The 17,166-nt window shown below is 46.3% G+C and overlaps 1 protein-coding gene across 6 annotated transcripts in view; it reads left to right on the top strand.

Annotated features, from left to right (window-relative positions):
* Positions 1-528: 528 nt before the first annotated feature.
* Positions 529-17,166, top strand: part of FAT1 (FAT atypical cadherin 1) — a 133,471-nt gene continuing 116,833 nt past the window's right edge. For 2 of the 6 annotated variants that reach the window (XM_060278780.1, XM_060278782.1), the window contains exons 1-2: positions 529-1,269; positions 10,518-13,807. In XM_060278780.1, the coding sequence (XP_060134763.1) occupies positions 10,537-13,807 (3,271 nt within the window). In that variant the 5' untranslated portion in view covers positions 529-1,269; positions 10,518-10,536. Of the gene's footprint in view, positions 1,270-1,727; positions 1,877-3,596; positions 3,879-5,507; positions 5,940-10,517; positions 13,808-17,166 lie in introns of those variants that run through there. The other 4 variants (XM_035111841.2, XM_035111837.2, XM_035111836.2 and 1 more) reach the window with 4 other exon arrangements.

Below are 17,166 nucleotides of genomic sequence, written 5' to 3'. Positions count from 1 at the left end.
TCTAGTCCAACCCCCTGGGGGCAGGACCCCCCATTCGTCCTAACGGAACAGCCTCCACCGTAAATGTGAGAATATGAACAATACGGTAATATGGGGCGGGGCGGGGCGAGGCGGGATGTATGCCACGTCGAGCTCCTTGGACAAAAGGTGGCTGGAAACCTAATGATAACCGTAAATTGTTGGAGGGCCATCTGTCAGGGATTATTTAGTTGCGATTCCTGCATAGGGCAGGACTAGATGATCCGATGTGAAATATACTGTACTCGGAGTCGAGTGTATCCAAGCTCAGTACATAACACGATGATTCTACCAAACAAACAAACCAGCACTTCCTCCAAAACCTGCACAGTAAGGCTGTGACAGTGTCACTCCGCCTCTTGGAAAGAGCCCCCACCCCGCCTTCGTCCAGGATTTTTCACCTGGAGAGCAGAGATCGCGAGAGCCTCGGCTTTGGCTGCGTCTCTAATCGTTGTCGCGGATTGAAACGACTCCACGGCGCGGAGGAAGTTTGGGAAAGTTGCGCGCGGGGGGGGGGGGGGCTGATCGCCAGGGTGGCTAGGCTTGCCTTGCGGAGCTAAATTCAGAGTAGCCCTCAGCACCAGGCGGAGCGGCAGAGGATCTCCCTTCTCCAGAGCGCAATACAGTCGACGGGGCGGGAAGGAAAACGCGGTTTGCAGGCGCGCCCTCCTCTCGCGGAGCGGAGGCGAAGAAGGCGACTGAGAGGCGGGGAGCACCGTCCACCTTCTCCGGCTCAGGCGGCTGAGCAAGGAGTGTTCGGCTGCTGCCGTCACCGCCGCCGTCTGGCGGGAGAATCCCCCAGTCCAGCGGTTGGGAGCGGGAGTGGGCGGCGCTCCAGCGAAGGGGGAGGGCAGAAGAGGAGGAGGCGGCGGCGAGGAGAGGGAGTGTGAGTCAGTGAGCCGCTGCAGCCTGCGCTCTCCCCGGCGCTGCAACTCAAGACTACCTATATGCATACTCCTTGCCTGGACATGCTTTGACAAACTTGGATTTTTTCTTCTCTCGCTTTCCTCTGACTCCCTCCACACAACACACCAAGTTTTTAAACACCGGATGGGTTCAATCCGGCATGCAGCCACCTGGGATATGGAGGCAGGCGCCAGATCTCCCGGGCGCTGCTGGAATACGCTGCTGCTGGGCAAAGTTGGCTTTTGATTTTGATGCATGCCTCGCTTGGGGACCCGAGTCCGCCGGAATGGACTGAAAGCAAAGCTTGAGGGACGAGACACGCGTTGCACCCAGCTGGCCTGGTTGGTGAGTTGACGGTTCTCCCCTCCCTTCGCTTCTTTTCCGTTGAGTGGCAAAGAGTGTTGGGCTACCTAATGCATTCAGAGGCTTCTGCGCCCCACCCCCGCAACTATAGTTTCGTGGTTGCAATTGATCTGGCCGCCCTGTCTCAATTTGCACGGATCAATAAACGCCCCCGCACTCTTCTATTTCCCCCCTTCCCCGCACTCTGCCTTTCTAGGGCGAGAGAGACGCGGCTAGCTCGTGAAAAGCCCGCGCCCCCCCGAACGCGATTGTTGCAAAAAAAAAAAAAAGTGCTACCGGGGTTTTGCATCCCCCCCCCCCCCCCGCTCCTTGTAGAGCGCAACTTGTTTTAGAAATGGTGCCTTTGGGAAGGAGAAGCAGGGAACCCGCTCGTTTGTATTGTGGCGCAGCGCCCTCTAGCCGCCGGTTAGGGACATAGTAGCTCCGTTCCTAGCCTGGGTCCCGTCACAAGCTCAGCCAAGTTCAGCATTGTCCGGAGGAGACACGAGGGAACACGAGGAGGGCTCTCCAAATGCATTGTCCTCTCGCTACTTTGGGTGTGTGTGCCCCCCCTCCGTCCGCCCTCGTACTGCTGGTTTCTCCGCGTAAGGTGAGCCTCGAGGGCGACCCGTCGTTTCTCGTTTCACTCCACATGCCGGGGGGGGGGGCGGAATGAGATTTATACGTGGATCGTTTTTATAGCGCCTTGATCGTCGGCCACATATTTAGCACTTGCCTCGAGGGGACAATTTTTAATGCAACCGGGAAAGGGGTGGGGGTGGGGAATCAAGAAAAATGGAGAGACTAGTGCGAAGTGAAGGTTGGGTTTGGGTGATCGGCCTTATCTCTTGTTCTCCCCCTCCCCACTTTTTTGCTGCCTTTCCGTGGCAAAAAAGGGTCGTTTCCTTCCAAGCAATTAGGTTTCTCGGGGGCGGAAGAGGAGCGTGGCGGAGAGCTGGGGGGTTGGGGTGGCGGTGGCAAGTGTCTGATCACTATGACCCTCGGCCGAGGTCCCTAGCCCGCCCATAAAATATTTGAGGGGGGCACCCCCCCAAATGTTGTTGGGTATAGCCATTCAAATAGTGTGGGTGTGTGCCATCATGCGATCGATTATGTGAGGAGGGGCTTACGAGTTCATCCAATATTTTATTCAAGTTGGCGCCGAGAAGTGCCAACCCAACTTAAATATTGGGGGGGGGGCAGGTAAGCCCCGCCCCCACACAATCGATCACGCACGCCATTTGAATGGTAATACCCATCAACTTTGGGGGAACTGGCCCCCTCAAATATTTTAGGGGGGCCAAGAAAGGACTCCAAATCCATAGGAGTTTGTTGCTTCTTTCAGGTTTTGCCCCTCGTCTCACCCACTCCTCCTTTTCCTGTTCTGACTCGGTTCGGAACAAGCTTCGATGGAGGAAGAACTTTAGGGGCGCTGTATTGCTCTTCCTATCCACACTTGGACAAGCCCGTTTCCCCGAGAGGTTCATTCCGAAAGCGTCGGAACGAGCGGCGTGGCGGTTTCACGTGTCATCATGCACTGCGACCCTCACACCCCACTTTAGAAACCTGACCGCTCTTATCTTTTATTGGACCCGTTCGGTTCTCAGCGCTTCAGGGAAACCGGCCTAAGCCGTGTCTACTCGGGAGTAAGCCTATTGAGTCCAGTGGGATTTACCTTCTAGTAAACAGCGCCTTGATCGGCACCGATGCTCCACAGAAGAGAACAGGGACTAAGCTTGCACTTCAGAAACCGTTTACCTGGTAGAAAGCTTCATTGCATTCAGTACCGGTAGGATTCGATTCTGCGTAGGAATGATTAGGAGTGTGCTGTAAATCACCTTAATCCCATTCGCTTCTACTTTGCAACTAGGTGATGGATGGTTTTCCAGTTTGGTTAGGTGAGGGGCTGGGCCCTGGCAGGAAAAAAAGCAAGATCATTTTCTCCAGAGTAAGCGATTCACAAAGTGGGCTCGCTAGATTTGTCAAATGAGGGAATATTATACACATTTACCTGGGAGGAAGCCGCATTGAACACAGTAGAGTTTGCCTCTAAGTAGACCTGCAGAGAGGGCTGGGTTAGCTAGAGACTATTCCGGAGCGATTGGGGAATGGGAGGCCTGCGATTGCTCCGTTTGATAGCAGTTCGCCAACTCCTGTTGGTAGACGGCGGCAGTGCGCTCCTTCTCCACCTCCTATAGAAATTTACTGTACCGACAGATATTGGTCGGTTCCGGGTATATTCCCACTTCCAGAGAGTGCAGGTTGCCGATTATCACATGCACGTATAAAATCCTTTCAACAGAGCGAGCGATCTGCTGCTTGGTGGATTTTTATTTATTTATTTAATCCTCCTCGCCTTTACAGAGTGCTTTTGAGACGTGCCATGAAATGTTAACGTTGCCTTGCTAGTAGTATTGGCGTACTTTTTAAAAAATATTGAAACTCTGAAATAGAATCCGAAGCCCTCCCATTTTCCCTGAGTTTTCCCCTCCTCCAGGGGAGGGGGGGCAGCTGTCTCTGTTCCTATTGGAGAGCCCCATCTGGAGTCCGGTCTCTCCGAAACAAGGCAGCCATGCATCTGGGTCTCCCCTTGGAAATCCCTACTCCTACGAGTAAGTAGCTAAAATCTCGAAACTGCCCTCCTTTTTTGTGAGATTCAAAGTCGAATTACCGTAGGAGCGGGTGGAGAAGATGAATGGAAGTTCTTACTAGCGCTGCAGCCCAAATTCTACCCGCCCTTGCCAGCTAGCAAACAAACCCATCTTGTGCTCCGTTTAGTTTTCACAGGAGGTAACAGTACGGTGTGGCTCTGGAAGTGAAGTCAGTTGAAGTTGCTTTTCCGATCAGGGACTGGCTGTCGTTTGCGCTGCGTCATAAACTGCTGCAATCCTAAATGCTTAGGGGAGTGGAACTTGCTCATGAGTAAACCTGCTAAATAGTGTGCATGCGTCTGAGCGGATCCCGTTGAATTAGTGGAACTTGGTTGCAGTCGTATACAAATTTACCTGGGAATAAATCCCATTGAACCAAGTGGGAGGTACTTGCCTGGGCATGTACCGTATATAGGTGATATTATCATAGGATTGGGTGGCTAACTGATCATCGTTATTCTATAAACAATAACTACTTTGGCCACCCAAGTTTTTTAAAACTTTGTTTGCAGATGTCCATACTGCTCTCTGGAGAATTCTTTTTCTTTTTCTTAAAGTTAGAAAGAACTCCTTTAATTCCAGATACGTAAGTGCATTCAAAGCTGTCCGGGCCTCCCAAGATGGTATTTTTGTCCTTCCCGTCTTCAGTTTCTGGCTGGGTAATAAGGGGGGTGCTGGGGATTGCTCTGCAGGGCGTAGCATGGGGCGCGCTTTGCAAGGCTGGAATTTTGCAGAATGTGGGGTTAGCTTAGCCCAGCTGTGCACGGAAGTGCTGGCGATTATTTATTACGCTCTCCAAAGCGGAGTCGCTGGGAGGTTTGGGCGGTGGAGTGTTAAAAGCCCTGGAGGAGGGTAAGATTTGGTTTGCGGAGGCTTCCTTTTTAGGGCTTGCGGCACAATGAGGCGAACTCTCGAGTAATTATAGGCTTGGGAACGCGATGAGACGTATTCAAGAGCAGATTGCAATAATTCTCTGCGGAAACCCGGGGCGGGTGGAAACAACAAACTTTGAGAACGGAGTGTTGCTTTTTCTTTTAATTAAAAAAAAAGCAAGCATAAAAGATCCCTTGTTGTCGCTTTCTTGATTTATGACATCATCGACCTCATGAATTAAAAGCAGATCTTTGAGCCTTTGAGGAAAGGATTAACTAGAGAGTGTTAATTAATAGGACCGAGAGACCAAACGTCCTTACTCACGAGTAAGCCCCACTGAGGTTTTTTTTTGGGGGGGGGGGTTGCTTTGAAAGCTCGATCCTGTGGACGTTCAAGGGAGCTTACTCCGATGTAAACGGGCGTCTCCCAGTCCATGCTTGAAAGCGATTCCCTTTGAATTGCACCGGGACCTGCTTCGGAGCCAACGTGGCTGTTCCTCGGTGCGACTACGTTCCAAGTGAGATTTACTTCCCGAGGAAGCCTTCCCCGCTCCCTCCTTTCTGCGTTTGCTCTCGGCTCTTTCCCCGCTGGATTTGCTCCTTTCCTTACAAAAAGGGAGCGGGAAAGCAAGCAAGATAGTGCTTGCTTTGATCTGTTTGATCTGCAGGGTTATAATCACCCCGGAGCCAGATGGTGGCGAGGCGCGGAGCCGCTGAAAAGTGTGGTTTTGGTTTTCATGCCAGAGAAATTAGTTCCGGAGGCGGTTTGTGGCGGCTGCTGCCCCTGCTTTTGGCGGAGGAATCCGGGGCGAGAGAGAGAGAGAGAGCCGCTCTGGAGAAAGGAGACCGGCGAGGGACTGAGGGGAAAGAAAGCAAGCAAGCAAGCGCGAACTCGCGAGGAGACGCTGCCCGGCTGCTCGCCATGCCGGACGGGGAGCTCCAGGTCCCTCGGGTGGGGAAGCGGCTTCCCCCTCGGGCGAGGCAGCGCTGAGCGGCGAGGAACAGGGCGCCCGCTCACCCATACCTGGGGGAGAAACTTCGTGGGAAGAAAGTTGTTGGAGAGCCAGCAGGGCGCCTTCTTCCCCCGCCTGAGGCGCCGCGGAGGAGAAACTTGGGAAACAACTGGGCGCACAGGAGGAGTTTGAGGCAGGTAGCGACGGGCGGCGTAACGTTGTGAGGTGTAGACGCTTGCTTGGTGCCCTTCTTCTTCCCCGTCCCCTTGTTGCCCCTAGAGAGCTCCCCTCCCAGCGGAGGTGGGATGGCTGGGGAGGGGGGTGGACTCGACGTGAGGCGACTAGCAAGCGGGGCGCGAGGGGCAGCGCGGAGCTATTGTGTTGCTGCTGCTGCTGCTGCCGGGAGCCGGTCAGGGCAATCCCAAGCCACGCTGGGGGGGGGGGGCTGGGGGGCTTTGGTTGGCTTGCCAAATCGGCTCTCTTCTAAACTCCCCAGGATAGGTTGCGATAGTATCTTGTTGCTGTGTTATCTTGGCTTTTGTGTAGCCCTTAATGTTGGGAGAACAGAGCACAATCCAGCAAAAACAGGAGGATTCCAGCAAAAGTGCCAACTTCAATAAAACATTTGGGGGGGGCACTTAAGCCCCGCCCCACACAATCGATCGCTGGATGCTGCACCCACCGTTTGAATGGCAATGGCAATTAACTTTCCGGAGGGCCCTCGGCCCCTAGGAGTTCGCTCCTATGGATTGTAGGGTCTTTGTCTTTGATTTTGGGACAGCCCAAGTTATAGCTGCTCCAACACCAGGGAGGCGGAGCCCCCCTTCTATTTTTCTAAGTTTTTCATAGAGTTGGAAGGGACTCCTGAGGTCAAACCACCTGCAATGCAGGTGGCCCTATGGGGATTGAACCTGCGACCTTGGCATCCCAGCACCACATTCTATCTAACCAATTGAGCTAACTGTGGCTTTTGTTAAAGCAGTACTATCTTTCCCTCCACTCATCATCCCCATAACCCATTTATTACCTGGCTGAGCTGATGAAAAATGGGAGAACATGAAGAGTAATTATCTCTTTCCTTATTAGCAGACAATGGAAGGGAGAGAATAGTTAACTATGGGCTGAGATTGTGATTTTTCTTCTTGGGACTCCCAGAATTGTCTGGAGGGGGAGAGCAAAGGTTGATTTGCTTTCCTTGCCTTAGTGGAAGGTGTACCTAAGTTCTCTCTGTGTGTTATGTTTGTAATGGCAGTGTATACTCCTTACCAAGAGTAGGGTACAGTATTGTGAATCACCCCCAGCCCTGGAAATACCTTGGGTGTAACTCCCATTGCAGTTCCACATTTAATTCCCATCAGTTTCAGCAGGAAAGCTAAACCCAGGCTTATCAGTGCAATTCTATTCATTTATTAAAATATTTGTAGACTGCTTACCCTCCAAAAAATTCAAAGTGATATATATGCCATACAATGCCAAAACCCAAAACAGAACAGCATAAAATACAGTTCAGGCTTGCAGTGTCCAGTAAAATACAATAAATTAATAAGTTCATCTATTCAGATCATTGGTATTTACTCCTTGCAAACAATTTTTTTCCATGATTAAGGAAAGAAACCCTGTTGGATCAGTCTTGACGAGCATTCTCCAACTGTGGCCAGCCAAATTCCACTGGGACATCAGTGAGACTTCAAAGTGCTCAACTTTGCCTGAGTGGTGGCCTTGATCTTTGTTTCCTTTTTTTGTTGGCAGTTTCTGCAGTAGCTTGACCTCATACTCTTTTTGAAGGATAAATACCAGAGTTGTTCAGAGAGGAAGAACTCACAAGTAATTATTGTAGGCTACAATCTTAAACACACTTTCTACAGAGTAATCCCCACTGAATACAGTGGGACTTTCTTCCAAGTAAACTTGAATAGGATTTTGCTTTTGCCTCATGTTCTGATAAAATGCAAAATAAACTGCACATTATGGTAATGCAGCCAACAAAAGGATTATGATGGTCTTCTTTCTACAGTTAAGTGTATGTGTATAATCTTGAGTTGAGCTTCAATGATCTAAACCCGCCTATGCTTTCAGGTTTAGAATTGAGCAGTTTGCAAGTGGTAGTCATAAGTGGTGGTTGGAATAAACAGTTTGACACATGCAATTTTTTAAAAAAGTTGAAATGGTTATTTATCATAGAGGAATGGTTTATTTCTTCTTGTTGAGTTTTTCCATGATAACTGCACTCAGGATTTTAGTGAAATACTGCAATATCACGGGTTGTATCCAATGCTGCCTGAATCACCTTCTGCTTGTGCAGTGGGACTGCCCCATCCTCTTTTCTTCCTGTGTACCCCAACAATCTGTTGCAGAGGGTCCCCCAATCCTCTGGAGCAAACTTTGAGGGTGCTCTGGGGCCTGCAGAGAAGAGGAGGTGGAAGATTTGTTGCACAAGCAGAAGTCTGTTGCGTGCAATCCCATATATTAGGGTTAATCCTAGCACTTCCTAGAGTCGCTGTTGTTAGACACATAACATTAAGTGCAATTAAGCATGTTGGGAAGCTAGTGTGATGATGAACAGCTTCTGGCATCTCTCTACTGTATTCTGAATTGTTCAAGAGCAGAACTGGAACATTGATGAAGTTTCTTCCCATCTTTGTAAAAAAATTTTGGGGGCAAATCACTTTATTTTAAAGCATTTTATAATCTGCTTAATATTTTAAAAACTCATGTAAGTTTGTAGCTTTCGGTAAAGGTAAAGTAGGTAAAAAGAAGACTTAATTTCTTCTCTAGCATATTTTTGCTTTCCAGCAATAGTAGCTCATAGCTTGAATGACCTGTCTTTGCTTTCCCAATTAGATTCATAGCTGTGGCGTTTCACCTCTAGGGGACCAGCAAGAGTTAAGTGGTGGTAGCAGTGGGATATAGGCGAGGGAGGTACTGGGTCAATAGACCGTGAAACGTCTGGGGGCCTTTACCGGGTAACCTCGCCACAAAAGTGGTGGTAGCGGTGGGATATTGTGTGAGAATCTCTATTAAGCTTAACAACTCTAGAGAAATTTCCTCTCATTTTCTGTTCCACTGGCTAGGTTATTCAAGATTCCTGTCACAAAGTTCAGCTAGGGCTTTTCTCTCTCACCCTTTCACTAACTTCCACTGACTCTGAATCTAATCCTAAGCCTGAACAGCTTTTGAGTTCTCTTCTCTTGTTGTTACAGCTTCTTCTCAGTACCTCAGATCCACACACTCACACCCCCAGGTTAGATAATTAATCCTCAGATTTATCCTCCCCTCCAGGTGTAATGTTGTCTCTGATGGTACTAGCTTACTTAATTGCTTTGCCAATCCTTTTATGGTGTGCCAAATCGATCCTGACACTGTCAACATTTTTGTGGCGTGGTAAACCGTATCCCGACGTTGCCGCTACTTTTGTGGCGAGGTTACCCGGTAAACGCCCCCAGACGTTTCCCGGTCTATTGACCCAGTACCTCCCTCGCCTATATTCTTCCTTGCTGCCACCAACCAGTAAATCTGCGTACTGGTACACATATATTGGATTCCAGTCAGGTGAAAGGTAAACCAAACAATTAAGTTTATTTAGATGATGATCTTACAAGCATATAAATTCTTCACGGTTTCTCAGGTACTGTTGCGTAAACTTAACCTTTAGTACTACCGGTATTCCCCCCCCCCCAATTTCCTCCCTGACTGAAGTTCCCTTCTTATTACTCTCTCAGATTCAGCACCACAGTTCACCTCACTAGCTTCTCTAACCCTCTATCTCAAATCCTCTCCACCTCACTCATCAACCACCCCCTTCTGACTGACTGCTTCTCCCTATATACCCCTGCTTCTGCCTGGAGAGCTCCTATTGGCTATTCACCTCCCATACAACTTAACTCTTGCTGGTCCCCTAGAGGTGAAATGCCACATAAGCCATTAGAAAGACAGAAAGTACAGGTGTAAAGGCACTACAGCTACAGTGGTACCTCTACTTACAAATAACTCTACTTACGAATTTTTCTACTTACAAATGGAGCTCCGTCCACCATCTTGGATGCGGTTTAGATAGGATTTTTTCTACTTACGAATTTTTAGATAGGTTTGCTTCGACTTACGATTTTTTTCACCCAATGCATTCCTATGGGATTTGACTTAAAAAAATTTTCGACTTACAAATGTGTGTTCGGAACGCATTAAATTCGTAAGTAGAGGTACCACTGTATTATTCATTGTAGTGGTATTGGGGTGACATTACTGCAGTTGTCTCCCCTCCCTCTTCCTGAGGGACAGAGAAGAGCAGGTAAGATAGTTGGGCGTTTCTTTCACTTATCTCATAAATAGTGCTGCATCATTCTGCCTGATCAAAGGAGTGCTGTGGTGCTTTTGCAACCAGCCTCTTCTGGTTGCAAAGGCCCAGGAGAGGCAATTGGCTCTATATGACGTATTTAACCAGTCCTTCCTTGGGTTGGCAAGAATGCCAAGGAAGATCATTGCAACTATTAGGAGACAACTGTTATTTAGCCTAGGGAAGTAGCACTAGGTACTGTATTGTTTTCAGGGAAATTCCTTGAATTGTAAACTCGGCTTTCGATTTCAGATTTTTGTTTATTGATTGGTAGAGAATACATTCGTTGTGACTGATAGCATTCTTTCTTGAGCAGAGTTCGTTACATCAAGCGAGGGCCTTGCACGGGGGTTCCTCTTTCAACAAGGCTATGGGGACTGAGTAGCAAACTTTCCGTAATAGTTTGGAAAACCCTGATTGATATTCTTCTTTGTTTTTGTTTCAGGTTTTTGGAACTTGCCTCCATGGAGAGCCATTTGACCATGTTGCTGCTGCTCCTGTTGCTGCTTGTGCAGCATTTTGGAAACTGTGAAGGGAATCAAAGAGCGCATCACACGTCGCCAATGCAGTTTACCCAAACTCATTACAATGCCACAGTATATGAAAACTCTGCAGCCAAGACTTACGTTGGACATCCGGTGAAAATGGGCATTTATATCACGAACTTGCTGTGGGATATAAAATACAAAATAATTTCTGGGGATAATGAGAACTTGTTCAAAGCGGAAGAGTATACATTGGGAGACTTTTGCTTTTTACGAATACGGACCAAGGGAGGGAACACAGCTATACTTAACAGGGAAGTCAAAGACCATTACGTGTTAACTGTCAAAGCAATAGAGAAGAACACTAATATGGAAGCTCGTACAAGAGTCCGAGTGCAAGTGTTGGATACAAATGACTTACGGCCTTTGTTTTCTCCAACGTCTTACAGTGTTTCATTGCCTGAGAATACAGCAATAAGGACGAGCATTGCCAGAGTTAGCGCGACAGATGCAGACATTGGAACCAATGGAGAGTTTTATTACAGTTTTAAAGAGAGGACAGATATGTTTGCTATACATCCAACCAGCGGCATAATAGTCCTGACTGGCAGACTTGACTATTCAGAGACAAACGTTTATGAAATGGAAATCCTTGCTGTGGATCGTGGGATGAAATTGTATGGCAGTAGTGGGATCAGCAGCATGGCAAGGTTGACAGTTCATATAGAACAGGCTAATGAGTACGCTCCGGTTATCACGGCCCTTACGTTGGCTCCTTCAGAGCTTGACAAGGATCCATCATATGCCATCATAACAGTTGAAGACAGGGATCACGGTTCAAATGGAGAGGTAGCATCTCTGAGCATTGTGGCGGGTGACCCACTTCAGCAGTTTAAAACTGTAAGGACTTTTCCAGGAGGAAAAGAATATAAAATAAAAGCTGTTGGCAGTATCGATTGGGAGAGCCAGTTGTTTGGCTATAATCTAACTCTGCAAGCTAAAGATAAAGGAAATCCTCCAAAATTTTCTTCTGTCAAAGTAATTCATGTGGCACCCCCCAAATTTAGATCGGGACCAGTCCAGTTTGAAAGAGCTGTTTACAGGGCAGAAATAAGTGAATTTGCCCCGCCAAACACTCCTGTGGTTCTGGTAAAAACTTTGCCTGCTTATTCCCATTTGAAATATGTGTTTAGAAATGCACCAAGCAAAGTCAGATTCCACTTGAATCCTTATACTGGCCTTGTTAGTACTTTAGATCCCATAAATGCACAGCATGCATCCCATATTGAATTTGACATTATGACAAGTGACAGAAAAGCCTCTGCAACAGTATTGATTAAAGTTATAGATATGAATACCCATTCCCCTGAATTTACCCAGACGTCTTATAAAGCTTCATTTGATGAGAATGTTCCTATAGGTACAAGTGTCATGAGTGTGAATGCAAAAGATCTTGATGAAGGTGAGAATGGCTATGTGACATATAGTATTGCAAATATAAGCCCTGTTCCTTTTGTGATAAACCACTTTACGGGTGTTATCAGTACCTCTGAAAACTTGGATTATGAATTAATGCCAAGAATCTATAAATTGAGAATCCGAGCTTCTGACTGGGGCACACCATATTGCCGAGAAGTTGAAGTCCCTGTTACTATAGCTTTAAATAATTTGAATGATAACACTCCACTGTTTGAGAAAATAAATTGTGAGGGAACAATCCCCAGGGAACTTGTTGTTGGAGAACAAATAACAACTGTGTCTGCTATTGATGCCGATGAGCTGCAGCTGGTACAATACCAAATTGAATCTGGAAATGAATTAGATTTATTCAGTTTAAATCCAAACTCTGGGGTGCTTTCCTTGAAACAATCATTAGGAGATGGCTTGGGTGCAAAAGCAACTTTTCATAGCTTGAGAATAACAGCCACAGATGGAGAAAATTTGTCAGCTCCGTTATATATAAACATTACTGTCATTGCCAGCCGCAAACCAGTATACCTGCAATGTGAGGAGACTGGTGTCGCCAAAATGCTGGCAGAGAAACTTCTGCAGGCAAATAAACTGCATGGTCGTGGTGAAGCCGACGATGTGTTTTTTGACACTTACTCTCTCAATCTGCATGCACCTCAGTTTGGAAATAGCCTTCCCAGAAGCATTGAGGTAAAAGAAGATCAACTCATCGGTTCCAGCATCATACATTTGAATGCTAGTGATCTAGATACTAGTTTCAATGGAAAGCTTGTCTATGCTATCTCTGGAGGTAATAACGATAGCAGCTTTATCATTGGCATGGAGACGGGAATTCTAAAAATCCTTTCTGCCCTTGACCGAGAAGTAAAAGATAAATATACATTGAATATTACTGTTTATGATCTTGGGATACCGCAAAAGTCTGACTGGCATCTTTTAGATATCAGGGTTCTAGATGCCAATGACAATTGTCCAGAATTCTTACAGGATAGCTATTTTGTGGACGTGACTGAAAACACGAACCTAAATACAGAAATCATTCAAATAGAAGCCATTGATAGAGACTTGGGGACTAATGGGGAAGTGAGATATTCTTTTCTTACAGATACTGACACGTTTGCCATTGATAGCGTCACTGGTATTGTGAAAGTTGTGGGGCCTCTAGATCGTGAAGAGCAACCTGTGTATTTTCTGAAAATAGAGGCCAGGGACCAAGCTAAAGAAGCAGCACAGTTATCTTCAACCGTTCTGCTGAAGGTGTCTTTAGAAGATGTCAACGATAATCCTCCGAAATTTATCCCATCCAATTACCGTGTGAAAATTCGAGAAGACCTTCCGGAAGGAACAATCATCACATGGCTGGAAGCCCACGATCCTGACTTGGGCCAGTCAAGCCAAGTGCGATACAGCCTTTTAGATGGTGGGGATGGAAGTTTTGATGTAGATAAACTTAGTGGAGCAATTCGTATTGTACAGAGGCTGGATTTTGAGAGAAAACAAGTTTATAATCTGACGGTACGGGCCAAAGACAAAGGCAAACCAGTGTCATTGTCGTCTACCTGTTACATTGAGATTGAAGTAGTTGATGTAAACGAAAACCTTCACCCTCCACGCTTTCCCAGCTTTGTGGATAAAGGTTTTGTAAGCGAAGATGTTCCCATTGGTACTTCAGTGATGACTCTGTCGGCTTATGATGAGGATACAGGAAGAGATGGTGAGATCAGATACTCGATAAGGGATGGATCTGGTGTTGGAATTTTCAAAATAGATGAAGAAACAGGTAAGAACTTGTTATATTCTTCCGGTTTTTATTATGCAGCCTATTACATTGCTTTCAAAACAAGACCTTGCGTTAAATGTCCTTGAAATGAACAATAATTTATTTGTGCGCAGTGTTTGAAGGCTCTGAAATTAGTGAATGCTGTTTCATTTTTAATAAAAAAATTCCTTCAGTAGCACCTTAAAGACCAACTAAGTTTATATTTTGGTATGAGCTTTCGTGTGCATGCACACTTCTTCAGATACCTTCTTCAGGTATCTGAAGAAGTGTGCATGCACACGAAAGCTCATACCAAAATATAAACTTAGTTGGTCTTTAAGGTGCTACTGAAGGAATTTTTTTTATTTTGCTTCGACTCAGACCAACACGGCTACCTACCTGTTTCATTTTTGTTTGCGACTTTAGTTTTTGTGTGAGGGTGAGGCTGGTCCAGGGCAGAAAGGAGCAGTGCTGGAAATACAGAAGGCAACGTCATCCCTTGTGCAGGTTCCTATATTCCCAGGGCTGTTTTAAGCATGTCGGGCGCCCTGGCGCCGAGATCGCTCCAGCGCCCCCGCCCCGTTTCTCGCCACGACTGGTGGGCGGGCGCAGCGCGGCTTCCGCACGGCTCCACTGTGCGGCGCCCCCCCTGGCGGCCCGGCGGCCTGGCACCCTGCGCCACCCAGCCTTCCCCTAGACCCCCCCCCCTGTATATTCCCATACATTGGCTGCAATATTTAATCCACTTTCTGGGGTGTAAGCTCCACTTCCTTCTGAGTAGCTTGGGTTGTGCTGCCAGTCCCGGAAACTGCCTATAGGCATTGTCCATAAGAAGGAGCCTTTACTGGAATATTTCTAAAGATACTTTCTTTTATAAGGTTAAAAAGAAGCAGCATGCAAAATATATACAGTGTAACAAAGATGCAAGGTCTGATTGTATGTATGAAGTGGTGTAAACAAAGCAGCCTGAAATGAAAATAGTCAATATTTACTAATTTTGATGTGCTAAACACGAAAATGACAATAAAATGTGTCACTTTGCTCCTGTTTAGGAGATACAAGTGATGTATAAGCAGTGATGTATAAGCAACCATTGAGTGCATAATTTCATTTGGCAACGCTGTATTATTCTAAGACAAACATTTAATATATTTAGGTGCCAGAGACAACGTTTCTCTTCAGGCAAAAACATTTCTTTTCAACCAGGCGTTTAGCTGATCAACATTTTATGACTTTTTAAACGTGTTTGTGGTAGAGAGTTATTGTGTTTTCGATTCATTATGTATTTTGTATCCTCATTTTGTATTTTTTCTGTTCTGAACCACCCTGGGATCTTCAGGTATACAAATTTAATAAATTATCATCATCATCATTCAATGCAAGATGAATGGACAACTTGGAACATTGTCAGGTCACATGATTATTGGAGCTCACTGCCAATTTAGAACTGAGATGCGGGTGGTGCTGTGTTCTAAACCACAGAGCTTAGGGCTTGCCAATCAGAAGGTCGGCGGTTCAAATCCCCGTGATGGGGTGAACTCCCGCTGTTTGGTCCCAGCTCCTGCCCACCTAGCAGTTCGAAAGCATGTCAAAGTGCAAGTAGATAAATAGGTCCCGCTCCGGCGGGAAGGTAAACGGTGTTTCCGTGCGCTGCTCTGGTTCGCCAGAAGTGGCTTTGTCATGCTGGCCACATGACCTGGAAGCTGTCTGCGGACAAGTGCCGACTCCCTCGGCCTATAGAGCGAGATGAGCGCCGCAACCCCAGAGTCGCTGAGGTACCTTTACCTTTACCTTTACCTTTACTAATTTAGTACAAATGGAACCTGCAACAAAACATTGCTGTTGATTCCCTGTTGGAAGTGTTTTTGTCTCTTTCAGCCCTTTCTCTTTTTAATGTTTTTATTTATTACTGCATTTATATCCCACCTTTCGTCCGAGGAGGTCAAGGGGACATGCATAGTTCTCTGCCTCTCCCTTTTATTCTCGTGCCCAGTGAGGTACATAGATTAGGCTGAGAGACTGTGACTGGCCCGAGGTCACCCAGTGAGCTTCACGAATGGCGATTTTGAACCCTGGTTTCCCAGATATTAATGCAACACTCCAACCTGAAGGTTTCAAAGGACAGGTAGACTAATATAGACTGGTGGCAGTGCTTGAAGGTAGCCTGGATCCTGCTTCTTTATTTTGATGGTGAGATAACGAAAGTGGATGAGGCTTAAATCTGAGTTGGTATGCATAGGATGGTCCTGTTAGTCACCAATTGACAAAAGTATGCAGGACCACAATCCTAGAATTATATATTGGATGCATAGGGTCTATTTAGCATGCTTTTTAGCGAATGAAGTTGATGAGCCTAAACAGTTCCTGTGGACATAACAACCACACAATTCTTTAATAATTCGGTTTTGTTTCCAAATGTGAAATGGAAGATGGGCTGCTCTTAGATAAATACTGTACAGTACTCAATTTGCTGTTTGAGAAGAGAATGTGCTGAGGGCGGCAGTGCTCCTCTTTAAAGATCCTGCTGGATAAACCCTCATAGGGGTTGGTAAATAGGAACTCAACATGAAAGCTGGGGGGTTCTTCTTATTCCTTTCTTTCTGGCTGCTTGAAAGTAAGCATTGTTTAGCAGTGACCCCTATTGGCTGGGTCATAGCCTGGTGTGATGAAAACAGCCCAGCCCAGGAGAGAACTGAGATGTACTGACCTTGGGTGTGAAACAGTCGCATTTCAACTCAAGATTTCCTTGTCAATGAGAATCGGTTCATTCAGTGAAGTACACATGGAGGTGAATATTATTATTATTTTAAAGGTCTGTGCCTTTTCCTTGAAAAACATTTGACAAGCAAAAGGAGTCTTGAAAGGAAATAATTGTCAAAAGCTGTGGAAGGTGGTGCTTGTTATATTGCTGCTGGTACAGCTGTCATATTGCAGATGAATTTCCTATTGAAACATCTGCTTAGCTTTTGAAGTATAGATTAAGGTCAGTGTGGGGAGGTGGGAACATAGCTGCCAAGTTTTCCCTTTTCTCGCGAGGAAGCCTATTCAGCATAATGGAATTTCCCTTTAAAAAAGGGAGAACTTGGCAGCTATGGGTGGGAATGATAGCATAATAACGTTTACTCTTTTTCTTTCAAGATTTTACATGTATGATTTGGAAACCTTTTGAAAAGGGATAGACATAGGCCAATGAGGCTTGGCATTCTTCCACTTTTATGTAGCAACCTGTAGCACTCAAATTCTAGAATCCTGTTTTTTTTAAGCAGCCTTAAACCAATCAAGAGTCCTGGTTTCTGTCACATGCATAATTCAGTGTATGTTGCTGACAGTTAAACTTAGAATCTGAATTGCTTCCACACTCATGTACCTGCAAGACATCG

This window comes from Zootoca vivipara, chromosome 9, assembly GCF_963506605.1.
Source record: "Zootoca vivipara chromosome 9, rZooViv1.1, whole genome shotgun sequence".
NCBI classification, from domain to species: Eukaryota; Metazoa; Chordata; class Lepidosauria; order Squamata; family Lacertidae; genus Zootoca; species Zootoca vivipara.
The sequence above is the reverse complement of the archived record's forward strand: the minus strand, read 5'-3'. Positions and strand labels throughout refer to the sequence as shown.